Source organism: Trachemys scripta, chromosome 8, assembly GCF_013100865.1.
Source record: "Trachemys scripta elegans isolate TJP31775 chromosome 8, CAS_Tse_1.0, whole genome shotgun sequence".
NCBI classification, from domain to species: Eukaryota; Metazoa; Chordata; order Testudines; family Emydidae; genus Trachemys; species Trachemys scripta.
In genome coordinates, this window is record NC_048305.1 from 79,037,142 (window position 1) to 79,052,270 (window position 15,129).

The window sequence follows — 15,129 nt, forward strand, 5'->3', positions numbered from 1 at the left end:
GAGGTAGGCAAATTACGGCCCGCGGGCCCCTCCTGCCCGGCCCCTGAGCTCCTGGCCCTAGCTCCTTAGGCTAGCCCCCAGCCTGTCCTCTGCTATTCCCCCTCCCCTGCAGCCTCAGCTCACTGCGCTGCCAGCACAATGCTCTGGGTGGCGGGGCTGCGAGCTCTTGCCGGGCAGTGCAGCTGCAGAGCCGTAGCCTGACCCGGTGCTCTGTGCTGCGCGCTGGTGTGGCTGGCTCCAGCTGGGTGGCACGGCTGCATGTCCTGCTGCTCTGGGTGGTGCAGCTGTAGCATTGCCAGCCACCGGTGGGGGCAGGGGTTCCGGGGGGGCAGTCAGCAAGGAGAGGGGGGTTGGATGGGACAGTGGCGGGGCAGTCAGGGGCAGGGGCAGGGGGTCCAGGGATGGTCAGGGAGAAGGGGTGGTTGGATGGGGCAGGGGTCCCGGGAGGGCAGTCAGGGGCGGGGGGACAGGGAGGGATGGATGGGGCAGGGGTTCTGGGGGGGGTGTCTGGACAGGGAACGGGGGGGGGGGGGGGGGGGGATGGCGCTGGGGTCCCGGGGAGGCCGTTGGGGGCAAGAAGCAGGGGGCGTTGGATAGTGGTCGGGCCATGCCTGGTTGTCTGGGGAGGCACAGCCTCCCCTAAGTGGCCCTCCATACAATTTCGGAAACCCAATGTGGCCCTCAGGCCAAAAAGTTTGCCCGTCCTTGATCTAGGTACTTGTGTAATATAAAGAAGAAGAAGAGCCAATCACAACTGATACATGAAAACTCTCCTCTATCATTTTTAACTGTTCCACTAAATAAGTATTTATATAGGAGATCAGTGCATCCTTGAAGGAGCAGTTTTGGTCTGTTGGGTAAATGTGAGATTTTGGAAACATAATTGAAATTTGTGTGTGTATGTGTATTTTGACAATCCACTAGATGTCAGTGTAACCAAAGCATTAAGCTGACAGAGAACAACTCTATTAAATGGAGAACCAGGACAGGGATGTCTGTGGAACCATAGTTATGCTCTATCTTGCCCCATGGACACAATACATGTGGGGACTGCTACATTTTTATGCTACTCTAGGAAATATTTCCAGGAACAATCTCACAACTGATTACTTGGACTCTGTGATGTACTTCCTACCAATATAACTTGTGTGGAGTAGGAATGTAAATACTTCTGAGAATGATGAGCTCGTAGTACCCTCCAGTTTAGAGGTAGGATGAGCAGGCAAAATGAAGTGCTACTGAACAGGTGGAATGCAGGTAAAACTAGGGGCACTTGAGGGGGTTGATACCTGTGAATGTTGCTTTGTGGTTGTAATTTTTCACTTTATTCCTCCCCGAAAGGGGTCTTTCCAGCTTTTCTTCAGAATGCAATGACTATTCTTCCAGACTTTGAGGAGTGGTCCTGGCTCCCTCCAGAGATTATCAGGGCTGTTCTCAAATCAGCCAGAGAGATTGTTGCAAAGTGCTACAAGGTGCTTCCTCCCTAGGTTGAGGGCATTTTCTCTTTACAGTGCTCTTAGCTTTTGCCATGTCAGGAATGAAGGACCAGCCCCAAACACAGATCTCCAGATGGTAATCAAATGTCATCACTAAGTCAAATGCTCCTAGACTCCCAGCTCAATTTTTCTATCAGGAAACAGCTCAGATATATATGATTGGGCAGATCATAATGTGAGAAATCCCCTATTCAGAATATTTCTCACCAGGACTAGAGATTAATTAAAAAATAAAAAGTAAAACACAATCCCCAGTTCCCATGGTCTGTTTTGTTTTACTGGTCTTTATGAATAACACATATGCATCAAGCATCCAAGCCTTCTGTTTATTACACAGCTATTATACTAATCTCTCTCTTCTGTCCCCTCACCTATCCCCAAGAGAAGTGAAGAAAACCAACATGCACCAGACAAAACAAAAACGGGGAGTTATATTGCCTTTACATTTGGAAGAGCAACTATGACTTCAATTCAATTTCTTACTTTCACTTCATGCCATAAAAAAAAACCATCTGAGAAACATAGGAATTGCACTACCCAATCAGATCGATGGTCCATATGAGCCCAGATACCCTTCTCCGAAAGGGCTTGTCTTCACTAGTGATTTTCACTTAATATGTTTGTGAAAGCTAACATGGACATTCCCCAGTGTTTGGTCCAGGCATAGCCCAAATGTGGTAACTACCTTGAGCTAACTGTCAGTTAATTAAAATTGTAAACAATCTGAGTGTAGGCATATCCATGTTGGCCCAATATTTCTAAGTATATGTCAGTGGAAGCAGCAAGAAATCTCATAATGGACAATTACGGAATAATTTGCACATGGAAAAGTTCCTCCCTAGCCCCTGCTAGTGATTAGCTGATGACCTGAGGCATGAGGGTTTATATACCTTATAAAATAAATTGATCCTATCTAATGTAACGATGGATGTTTTCATTATCCAAAGAAGGGGTGATCCTTTCCCATTTCTGGAGCATCACATCACAGGGTGCTACATGCCTTCGCTTCTGTCACATGCTGTGGTAGGTGGCATTTCTGCTACCTAGGAATTTAGTGTTTTCTCTTCTACTATTTTGCTTTTGTTCTGTCATTTAGAGTTGGAATGTTGCATGTGTGTTTGATGATTATGTCAGGTAAAAAGTGTTTTCCATATGCTCATTTTGGGATAACATATGGCCCTGATCCTGTGAATATTTAAACACCTGCATTAGTCATAGGATGAGAGTTGAGTTATGCATGTTCCTAAGCAGTTGCAGGCTCAGGACCAACAGATGTATACATTTATGTTTCCTACTCATTGAATATAACTGAAAGTAATGTATGAACACCAAAGATTACAGATCTAATTTCTTCTTAAATCTCCCCTCCCTGACTGCTAAGCAACTGGAAAACAAAATTAGAAAGATTTTTTTCCTATTTTTAAAAAAATAAAGCACAGAATACCTAATGTTGCAGAACTCTAGCAAGATTAAAATTAAAATATACAATTAGATTGTCATTTATATGCTACACATTATACTGATGTGTCTTAGTTTACTCAGTATATACTTTTAAATTCACTGTTCAGTCTACATAATGTACTGTAACATTGAAAGCAGATCAAAATACATATCAATCCACCTCTATTTTAAAGGCAATGCACTTAATTTCAAATCTATTACAAATTTGTCTTTCCTTATGTATTTTGAAAATCACAAATAGAACAAATTAGGATAAATATAAATTGAGCTTTCATCTTACAATTAGTTTTATTACATTCTGAGCTCATAGCCTCCCTTTCTATTCTTCTTATGTAAAATACAGACAGTTATACTTACAGCTATTAATACAGCTATTACAGACCCAGTTACTATTATTGAAACATTGATACCATCATTGATGCCATCATTAGGAAGCATATCAGACAAGGATCCCTGTTTAGGAACACTGTTAGTGATAACTTCAGTAGGAAGCGTATCAGGCAAGGATTCCTTTGGAGGAACAAACCGAGCTGCCTGTACTACATTAGACACCTCTGAGGTCAGGGAGGCATTATCAACAGCACATATTGCAAAGTAGATTATGGTGCCATTTTCTATTGTGACATTTTCCGGTTTAAACTGAAATGATTCTTTGGTGCCGGCAGGTTTAGGTACCAGACTAGAGGTATTCACTGAAGTAGCATTCTCAAAGGTGTTCCTTAGGTCCAGAAGACTTTCACTCATTTTTATTATGTATCTATCAGCTGGAAAAAGCGAGGAATACAAGTAAGAGTGTGTTAGTAATGCCTATTATACTATCTGTACATGCAAGCACAGTACAGGATTTGTAGAACAGTTTTGTATCTTTATAAGAACTCCAATGATACTCCATTACCATCCCTACCATTTTACCCACCCTCATTATTGATGGGCCTCCTTAATTGACTCCCATCCTTTCTCTGTAGAGCTCTGGACAGGATTCCTGTTAGAACTTATCAGTTCCACATTTTATTTGGGTCAATAGTCTACAGTTAGCTGATGTGGGGCATTCCCTCCCTTCATGAGCACAAACCACATTATATTACCAGCACTCTTAGGTCCTGCTGGGCAGATGAGTCTTCCACATGGCAGTGCAGATATCTGCCATTAAACTGTCCCCATCTATGCCTCCATCCCCCACACTTCACACAAGTCTCTATAGTACTAAACTGGAAACCTAACTTTTGGATGAGAAATGAAAATAGGATTTCTTTTACTTGTCTCTGTTGAGTTTCCAGGTCAAGTATAAGATCAAACAGTACAGGGAGAGATCCCTGCATCCTGGTCAGCATTCCCTCTCTTAATGTGAGCAGGTTCTAAAGCATAGGCTGAGAGACAGCAAAATGCCTGCTCCATTTGCCAGCATAATTAATGTGTCAGGGATCTTGCTGCAAATGTGCCTGGCTTCTCACTGTCCACAGTTATCATTTCAAGGCTGTATGGTTCTGTTCTGCTTGTGGGTTTTCTAGTTCTTTGCTTGACTTGAGTTCTATTTCCTGCTCCTCATCTTCTTTTCTATCCCTTCAGAGATGGGGTAAGGGGTAGCATAAGAGTGCTATTCCAACTTTACACCATCAGAAGATCTTCCTAACTGAGGTTATTCTTCCATTGCTGGCTAGTCTAGCTGTAAGGCTATTTTGAACCGGACAAGTAGCGCAAAGTAACCACATAGAAGAACCTAGGCCAGTGTTTTGGGGATTTAATGGAGTTGTTGGTTTGTTCCCTGTGATCTGGTTGGCAAGAGCTGTAGGTGTATGTAAAGTTTTTAATCTGAAGCTGCTCTCTGTGTGACTGCAGACTGTCTGACTTAATCTCTCTGGCTTGTGCTGATGTGCACACTGTAACATAACCTGGTTACAACATACTTAAAATATACATTTTGTACAAAACCTAACTGTGTCCCCATAAATGGACTAAAGCCTTGGACTGTCCATGTTGTAACTGGGTCCCCTGATTTATTTACAGTTGCAGTGTAGACAGGGGCTTGGTTGGCTGGTGCCTGGAGCTGGCCCTGCTTGGAAGAGTCACTGGTGAGTATGTTTTTGGTTCAATTTGTTTGCCTTTGTAAACTAGCATAAGGCTGGTTGGTATACAGGTTTTGCATTTTCTGTTGTACCAGGTTTGGGAGAACAGGCACTGACTTTTGTTTTTCTACACTACTGCTCCACCCCGAGGCCTCACCCTCAATCCACCTCTTCCCCTGAGACCCCACCCTCACCCCATCTCTTGCCACCCCCACTCTGCCCTCTCCCCCAAGTCCCCACTTCTTCCCATACTCTTCCCCTTCCTCTTCCCACTGTCCCCTGCCTCATCCCCTTCTCTTCCCACCACCCCATCCCCCTACCCCTGGCCACCAAACAGTGGATTGGCGGCTAGCCTTGGGGCCCTGCTGAACATCTGATCGGCAGCCAGCCCCGGGACCCTGCCGAGCCACTGTGACTAGTGGGTGCTGAGCTCCCCGTGTTTTTCCATGGGTGCTTGAGCCCTGAAGCACCCATGGAGTTGGTGCCTATGTTTGGGAGTGTTCTATGTTTCTTTAAACATTTTTTTAAAGCATTAAGTGGGACTAACATGAATATCATATTGAACATGGAATTTATTGGTTACACTGAGTCCTGGTCTACACTAGGAAATTTTACAGAGAAAATCTAGAGTAGGTCAAGCCAGAGCGATGGTCATATTTTTTGCAGATGGGGAAGACATAGCTTTTTTCCTCACCTCTCCTTGGCTGGCTCATCATATGTAATTTCAGATAACTGACAATAATGCATCACTTCCAGCTGACTAAAACAAAACTTCACCTTACCTTGTCCCTCATCCAAGTTATTCCCGGGAGCTGTCCAAGACAAGTGAATTTTATCTTCTTCAAACTGAGCCTCAAGGTCAGTAATTTTACAGGGTGGGAACACATCAATAATTCCTCCTGATGGAACATTCTTCACTACAAAAGAACCTCCTGTTGCAACTCTGTTGAAACTTCCTACATTTGCTTGAATTTCCTCATTACTAGGTTCAGGTCTCGGTGCATTCATTTTGATTTCACCTGCCCCCAAAAAGAAAAAAAATTGCTCATGCTATTTGAACATTACAAAACTCCAAATCATAACACACTTCATTTTTATCTAGCATTCCCTCTCTCTTTAATCTACTTTTTTTCTTTGGCTTATTGAAGTTTAGTGCAAAAATTAGCAAGGCTAAAAACCAAAGTGAACTTCAGGATCCTGCATCTTTGCACAAAACTAAGGCAGACTCCAAAAGCAAACCAGATTTCAAGTGCAATTGAAAGTAGCAACAGTTCCTATTAACCGTTATGGTATTTAAGGTATTAAGCAGGTGTCAGTGGGAAGTGGTTGTGATAAGGTTGCATCCACCCATCTCTTCCTAGATATTGCAGGCAGCATAAGAATTACAACCTTGTAGGAATTTCCTTACTTTTCTGGGTTAAAGTTGGACACATTTTTATGTAGACTTTTTTCATTCAGTATATTCTAATTTTCCAGGAATACAGAAAATTGTTTCTGTGTGTACGCGCACACACATGTGCAAGAAGGAGGATATGAAATGCAAAAGCTAACATTAATATAAAATTAAGGTTGAGAAATCAGGCACTCAAAAGTCAAGAAATTCCAAAACCTGTTTTCTACCACCATAATCTATCTATCTATCTCTATCTATCTATCTTTACTCCTGTGGGAGTTCTGCATGACTGCATGCATGCATAAGTAATGAGCCCCGCAGATTTTTATTTTTTTGTGCAGAAAAAGCTTCTGCTGAAATGTTCCTGCAGTTCTGCCTTTTGCCCACCAGAAGGCACTGTGGCGATAGAACAAAGCAGCAGCTCAGAGCCAGCTAAAGAATAGAAAGCCTGCCTTCTTCACAGCACCTGTCAAGCCAGGTGAGGAGATGGGGACTATGGGGAGACAGACAGCCTGGTGTGTGTGTGTGTGGGTCAGACAGGGGCTTATATGGGCTAGTGGGGGAGGACAGACTGGGGCAGGGGCTGAATGGGAGTGGAGGCACAGGGCCATGGGGGTGGGGGGAAGGAGGTTCAGGGCCACATGGTGATGGGGGGGGTGCACAGCTACATAGGGGCAGGGGAGTGGCTGGGTGGGGGCACAAAGACACATCGGATGGGGTGGGGGTACAGAGCCACATAGGGACAGAGGGAGGGGGTGCAGGGCCATATGGGAATGGGTGGAGTGGGTGTCTGAGTGGCGGTGGAGGGACACGTTGACGGGCAGATGTGCCTGACTGCATGGGAGAGGCTAGGGGTCAGCCAGTGTCTGCATGCGGGAAGCTCCCTAATAATCCCTCCCCGCCCCCCCCAAAAAAATGTTGTTCCATACTTTTCCCACCCATATCCAACAACCCTCCAGGTTCACACCCAGGCTCCTTTCCCAGCAATTTACTTCCCTGTCCCTCAGCTCCTCCATTACCCCTGACTCCCCCAAGCCTTTGCACTGCTTCTGAGGGCTGCGGGAAATGCAATTCTTTATTGTAGTTTAAATGAATTATTACTCAGAGTTCTGTATTAATATGCCTAGTAAGGAATCTACTTGTCAAAAAACATTTCCTAAATCTTTTTTTTGTTGTCTGTATTGTTACAGACATACTTGTTGACAGGTATTTTGAAATAAATTACCAAAAATAATTGAAACTGGTGTGATTAGATTGTGTTATTTTGACAAATAAAATATGTAGAATTTTGCAGATTTTAAAATATTCTGTGCAGAATTTTTATTCTTTTGTTTGTAGAATTTTCAAATTTTTGGCGCAGAATTTCTGCAGGAGTAATAATATATATATTTACCATCATATTGCACAATTTGCTGGGGTAGGTTTTTTTTTGGGGGGGGGAGGTTTACTGGTAAAATAACGTTAAGGTGTATATTTAACAAGAAAAACAGGAACAGGAAATACTACATTGTGTGATGTAGCCAAGTGAACACAGGTACAAATCTTAACTGTTGGAACCTCCTGAGGGTTTTGGGTGCCTAATATCTCAAGCTTGGAGTGTGGTTCTTACTCAGTAGAGCTGCCACACTGTCTACCCAGAGTCAGATCTGCTGACTTAAATGGCAAAAAGTAAGTTACTATTTCCCCCCCCCGCCCAACAAACCGTTGTTAACCAAGTTCCATTTGCAGAGCAAACTCTGTAACTAATGTCTTCGAATTATGCCCCCAGTTACATTTGTGCAATCCCACTGAAGGCCAGAGGGTTGCATAGATATATGGAGCATGGCATTTGGCCTGCAGACCCTGGTGACAATGCACAAGCCAGAAAGAACACAACTTGGTTTTCAGATCCTAGGCTGAATCTGTTGCTAATCTGTAACTAGAGCAAATTTGTTCTGGAGTGATTGAGAAAACAAGTGTAGAATTTGACAATACTATTTTTATAAAGTCACTTTTCAGAATAAAAGTATATTTTAATGATGAATTAACTGTTTTAATTGCACTTGATTTCTTTGGGCCTTTAGATCAAAAGAGAAATGCACAAATAATGGAAAGATGAAAAAATATATTAAGTCACAACACACTTGTAACAGACTCCCTGTAAAAGTATCATTAACTGACGCTCCACTGATTGAGAAGGCTTAAGCAGTAAGATCTTAATAGCAGTATCCATACCTGTGATTTCTGGAACTGAGAATCTTTAACTCACACAGGCCTAATGGAAAGAGTCCTGAACAATGTGTCCAGAAAACCCAACAGAAGAACAGAAAAATTCTCATGTGGAGGCATTAAACATAACTTTAAAATTTCATAACTTTGAAACTGATTCCCTGAAACCTCATTTTTAAGACTCAGTGAAACACACAAATTTAAAATATCTAACTTCAGCTGTTTTTTGAATATGATTTTCAGTTCCAGGATCTTTGGCAACTCCCATGTGGTCCAAAGAGCACTTAATTATTATAATATATATATTTTTATAAAATGTGGTACTATACCCAGTGTTCATATATAGCAAAAATACTGTGGTTCCAACTGTTTTCTAAAAGTATAAACAATAGTGGAAAAGATAAATGTAACAAATGTTAAGGTTAAAAAGCTTTTTGTGATGCTAAATGATCTCCCATTCACCCATATTTTTACACACACACACACACACACACACACACACAGTATTTTCTATTTCATGAATGTTCCTTACCATTTTCTATGTAGCCTGGAACATACAAGGCTCGGCTCTGTCTGCGGCCAAGTCTGACAGTCTGATTTCTCCCCTGGATATGCACTTTTAAGTTGTATCTACCATTTCCCTTGAAAGATGTAAAGTACTTTGAATAGATTCCATCATTCTTGATAATATCAGCACCTAGGCATACAAATAGTAATAATTAACCATCCAAACAAGGTACCTTTGTTAAGCAAGGGCATTTTGTGCTGTTCAGTTCATAAACACGTAGGGCCTACTCCTTCTTCTATCGAAATCAATAAGAGCTTTGATAGGGACTTAGGTGAAAACAGGATCGGTCCCATTGTGGTGACATGAGTTCATTAGATATTTAACTGGAGATAACAATGTAGCATTAAAACATGTTACTGTGTATTTACTGTTGTTTCCAATAGTAACCAATAGGCCAGTAGTTCTCAACTGCTTCTTAGTAGTTCACCATAGTCGTCTGATCTGTGGAGCCCTTCTTGGTGGTCTGCAGACTAAAATACTTTGAGATTGAAGCAATGCTGGAATGTGGGGAGGAGAGAGTCTACAGTTTCCATGACATGGTTCAGATAATGGAGAAGTTGGAGAACAACAGAACTGTGCATTTGAATCACCTCTGTAGGCACAGTAGATTGGAAAAGGAGAATAATAATCTATGTAATTCATACTTTCAAAGGAGATGTTTTTAACATAGTTATACTGCCTCTATAGCATGTGACAAGCTATAGAAACAGATTCTCGCTCTCCTGTTCTGCCACCTGCATCCCCTCTGCAGGGCAGACCAGTGTGTAAAAGATACATAAGTATCTTCACATACAGTGAATATGGTTGAATCAGTAGACCTCCTTCTGTCCCTGTGCTGGCTATTTGCATCAGTGGTAACAGCACAGGTGAGGGAGAACGCTCTGCACAACCACAACACTCCCTTCTTCTTGGGCGCAGTTTCTCTCTCTCCTCCTTCCTAATACACCCAACTGTGTAAGGGCACCAGCATGTCAGGGTACACATACTGCACCAGTTTAGACCCACTGCAGTTTACTCTCATCCTGAAGTAGTGGGGGAGACCAGAGTTACCATCTCCCTCCACTTGCTACCCCTTTCTGTGCTCATGGCATAGGCATGACTGAACCCTTAGTGATAAGTTTGGAAGCAACGTGCAGAGACATTCTAAAATACATACCACAAAATGGGTAGACAAAAATGTAAGGAAAGTAATAATCAGATTACCGGAACCATCATCAAGGAGTCTGAGCTCCACTGCAGATCCAGTCTCTTGTTCAACAGTGGCCATCACGGTTGCACCAAGAACAGGCAAAAATCCTTGACTAACTTCTGCATAAATCACCATTGGATTAGGGAAGGTGTTTGTATCCTTGTTCATGTGGGCTTTCACAGTCACTGGAGGCACAGCCAAAGATGCTGCTCGAGATGTTACTATCATTGATATGACTTGAGATTCTGTGTGGTTATTTTTAATCATATAAAACCAATCCCGCACCTGCATATCAAATATATGGAGTATAAAAATATAATATAAGACTTCATTAGTCTAAGGGTAGCTTTGTGTTTCCCTTAGTTAATAATTATCTTAGTTTAGGGGAGATTTTCCAAGGCACAAAGGGCAGTTAGGGTATTGCTAGAGGACCACAGCTAAGGTAATTTGGGTACCTTATTTGTGATTCTTTGTGCTCTCAAATGTTTGGTTTCTTTTAAATTTAACCTAATATCTGAATTTGCTCAGTTTTAGTGGTGGATGTTTGAGACTTATCACATTCTTGGAAGGACTGGAACCTGTATATTATAGATATGTACTCTCAACTTTAACTTCCCCAGAATTCAATGTTTTGTCTGGCAGTCTTCTATACTTGGGATGTGTATAGAGCATAATAAAAAATTAGGAAGAGCACAAACAACAGTTAGATACCCAACTTCCATGACAAGTCAGTGGAGTTACACGAGGGATAAAATTGGTTCATTAGGAATATGTGTTTATAACTTCTAAAAAGAGAAGGTGCATTTTAGTCTATGAAAATGTTAACATGTTTGGATAATAAAACAAAGTTTAGTCTTTACCTCTGCAGTGCCTGCTATATTCAGTCGAGCTGTTCGGAGGTTTAGATCACTAACTGTGAAGTTTGATGTTCTATATTCTTTTCCTTTGGGGTCCCGCAGTAAAATGTCTGGTGGAGATGTGCTTTGATTCCATGTAACTACAAAGAAGGTGTCCTTTCCCACCGTGCTATCTATAGTCACTGTACCATTCATCCACTGCTTGACTGCGACACTCTGAGCTGTACTTTCAAGCTATTAGACAAATAAGATATGTTTTATGGCTAGTTAGCAGATAAACACTTAAAATACCAGTAATTTCAGAGTGGTTCATTTTCCTCTTAAAGGAGAGAACAAATCAATATTTTATTTATTCAGAGGGCATCTTGACTGGCTGGTGGACAACTGGCCCACTGCTGGAAGAAGGGACAGAGGAGGATTAATGCTGGCACCACCCTGAGCAGGTCTCTGCTGTTCTGTGCAGAGCTCAGGGTTGTGCAAAGGAGGCAGAAGCCTCCTGCCACTGTGCCTCCACATATGGAGAACTAGCCGGCGGGCGAGGGTCACGTGGATTAGCCATTGAAGGGAGTGGAATGATGAAGCCCTGAGCAAATTTTCTGTAATGCCCATTTGCAGAGTACAATTGCTTAAGAATGTGAAATATAGTAACGAAGGGTCTCCTGCCACTGCTCTTTGTGGTCTATCCACCTAGGTATCAAATGACGTCTGTGCAGGAGATTAGTGCTAAATTTCCTCTCCATCTGTCAACCTGTTTCCAGAGAGACAGCACAATGAGAGAGCCATACAACCACAGGTAGGAACAACAGAAAATCAATGAGAGACACAGACAGAAATTATAAAACACAGAAAGAAGAGAAACAGGATTTCCTTTACCAACACTGGTATTGCATATGTGAGCTACCAGAATTTACCGATAAGCTATCAGTATAAGTTTTATAGTGCTCACTTCTGTTTTATGGATTAGAAAAACTACAATTAGAAAAGTACCTTTTAATAAAATAACTTTCTGTTTAGAATAAAAATGGGAAACTAGATTCTGAAATGCTATTTCGAAGAGCATCTGGATGGACATTTGAGAGTCAGGTGTTTAGATATCATTAATGATTTCTTTTTGTAGCAGCTAGTCCAGGAACCTACAAAGGGAGGTCCTTCACTCTGAGCGGGAGTGAGGGACCCTTCCTCGAATTGCCACTGAATAGCTGGATCTGCCGCCCCTCTCTGGAGTGGCCGCCCCAAGCATCTGCTTGCTAAGCTGATGCCTGGAGCCGGCCCTGCTCGGGATGTGGTCCAAGAGATGAATATAGCTGAACCGCCTAGCAATAGCACCAATACTGTAATTAAATATAACATTCTTGTAGGGGGGAAATACCAAAGATACCCACCACAGGAGCATTTTGAAAATGGGAACTAAACAAAAATGAAGAGGTTAAATGGAAATTAAAAGGAACAGTCAGAGGAGTGAAATGCCTTCAAATTGCATGCAAACTTTTAAAAAACACTAAGATAGAGGCTCAAAAGATGTTTATACCTCAAATTAAAAAAATGCTGTTAGTTTTTGTCTCTTTTGCTAGCTGCTCTTCACACTCTTTTTTGGCCTTCCTAATTATACTTCTCCACTTGATTTGCAAGAGTTTGTTCTACTGTTTTCCTCAGTAGGATTTGCCTTCCAATTTTTAAAACATGTCTTTTTGTTTCTAACCACATCTGTTTCCTCTGCTGTTTAGTCATGATGGCACTGTTTTGATCCTCTTCTTGTTTTGTTTGAGTACATCAGAAGCAGGAAGCCTGCCAAATAATCAGTGAAGCCATTGCATGATCAAAGTGCTAAAGGAGCACTCAAGGAAAACAAGACCTTCGTGTAGAAGTTAAATGAATTATTTGCTTCAATCTTCACTGCAGAGGATGTGAGGGAGGTTCCCACACCTGAGCAATTCATTTTAGGTGACAAATTTGATGAACTATCCCAGACTGAGGTGCCAGTGTAGGAGTTTTTGGAACAAATAGATAAATTAAAGAGTGATAATCACCAGGACCAGATGGTATTCACCCAAGAGTTCTTAAGGAACTCAAATATGAAATTACAGAACTACTAACTGTGGTATGTAACCTATTGCTTAAATCAGCCTCTACCATATGACTAGTGGACAGCTAATACAATGAGCTTTTTAAAAAAGCTCCAGAGGTGATCCTGGCAATTACAGGGCACTAAGCCTAGCTCTAGTACCAGGCAAATTGGTTGAAACTAGTAAAGAACAGAATTATCGCACTAATAGATGAATGTGATATGTTGGACAAGAGTCAATATGGCTTCTGTAAAGGGGAATCATGTCTCACCAATCTACTGTATTAGTATTCTTTGAGGGGGTCACCAAATGTGGACAAGAGCGATCCAGTGCCCATGTTGTATGAGGACTTTCAGAAAGCCTTAGACAAGGTCCCTCACCAAAGGCTCTTAAGCAAAGTAAGCAGTCATGTGATAAGAAGGAAGGTCCTCTCCTGGATCAGAAATTGGTTAAAAGACAGGAAACAAAGGGTAGGAATATAGAATGAGTTTTCAGAATGGAGAGAGGTAAATAGCAGGATTCCCCAGGGATCTGTACTGAACAAGTGCTGTTCAACTTATTCATAAGTGATCTGGAAAAAGGGGCAAAACAGGGAGGTGGCAAAGTTTGCAGATGATACAAAATATTTGACTGCAAAAGTTATAAAGCTGACTGCAAAGAGTTACAAGGGGATCTCACAAAATTGAGTGATTGGGCAACAAAATGACAGATAAAATTTAGTGTTGAGAAATGCAAAGTAATGCACATTGTAAAACATAACCCCAACTATACATACAAAATGATGGGGTCTAATTTAGCTGTTACCACTCAAGAAAGAGATCTTGGAATCATTGTGAATAGTTCTCTGAAAACATCCACTCAATGTGCAGCAGCAGTCAAAAAAGATAACGGAATGTTAGGAACCACTAGGAAAGGGATAGATAATAAGAAAGTAAATATCATAATGCTGCTATAGAAATCCATGATATGCCCACACCTTGAATACTGTGTGAAGTTCTGGTAGCCCCATCTCAAAAAAAGAGATATTAGAATTGGAAAAAGTACAGAGAAGGGCAAAAAAAAACGATTAAGGGTATGGAACAGCTTCCATATGAGAAGAGAATAAAAAGACTTTGACTGTTCAATTTAGAAAAGAAATGACTAAGGGGAGATATGATAGAGGTATATAAAATCATGAATGTTGTGGAGAAAGTGAATAAGGAAGTGTTAGTTACCCCTTCACATAAAACAAGAACCAGAGGTCACCCAATTAAATTAATAATCAGCAGGTTTAATACAATCATAAGGAATTACTTCTTCACACAACATACAGTCAACCTGTGGAACTCGTTGCCAGGAGATGTTGCGAAGACCAAAATATAACTGGGATCTAGAAAGAATTAGATAAATTCATGGAGGATAGGTCCATCAATGGCTACTCGCCAAGACAGTCAGGGATGCAGCCTCATGCTCTGAGTGTCCCTAAACCTCCGACTGCCAGAAGCTGGGACTGGAGGGCAGGAGATGGGTCAGTCGATAAATTGCCCTGTTCTATTCATTCCCTCTGAAGCATCTGGCACCCGCCACTGTCAGAAGACAGGTTACTGGGCTAGATGGACCATTGGTCTGACCCAGTATGGCCATTCTTAAGTTCTTGTCAAGACCAGTATACAATTGCAGAGAAGCTAAGGAGTCCATACCCCAACTTATATTAGATGCTATGCATGATTCAGATAAAGTGCAAAACTGGGTCCATAGCAGAGATTTAACAAAGTGAGGGATGAATTGTTAATTTATAGATAGCACAATACAAGAGCTGTTGTAGACAGGGCCGGCTCCAGGGTTTTGGCTG

General features: G+C 41.8%; 1 protein-coding gene across 1 annotated transcript in view; it reads right to left on the reverse strand.

Moving 5' to 3' along the window:
* Positions 1-1,801: 1,801 nt before the first annotated feature.
* LOC117882099 (calcium-activated chloride channel regulator 1-like) overlaps positions 1,802-15,129 on the reverse strand; it is a 50,337-nt gene continuing 37,009 nt past the window's right edge. Inside the window, exons 8-9 of the mRNA XM_034780080.1 lie at positions 5,803-6,039; positions 1,802-3,721 (exon numbers count right to left, since the gene is read on the reverse strand). Of these exons, the coding sequence (XP_034635971.1) occupies positions 3,249-3,721; positions 5,803-6,039 (710 nt within the window). The 3' untranslated portion in view covers positions 1,802-3,248. The remainder of the gene's footprint in view (positions 3,722-5,802; positions 6,040-15,129) is intronic.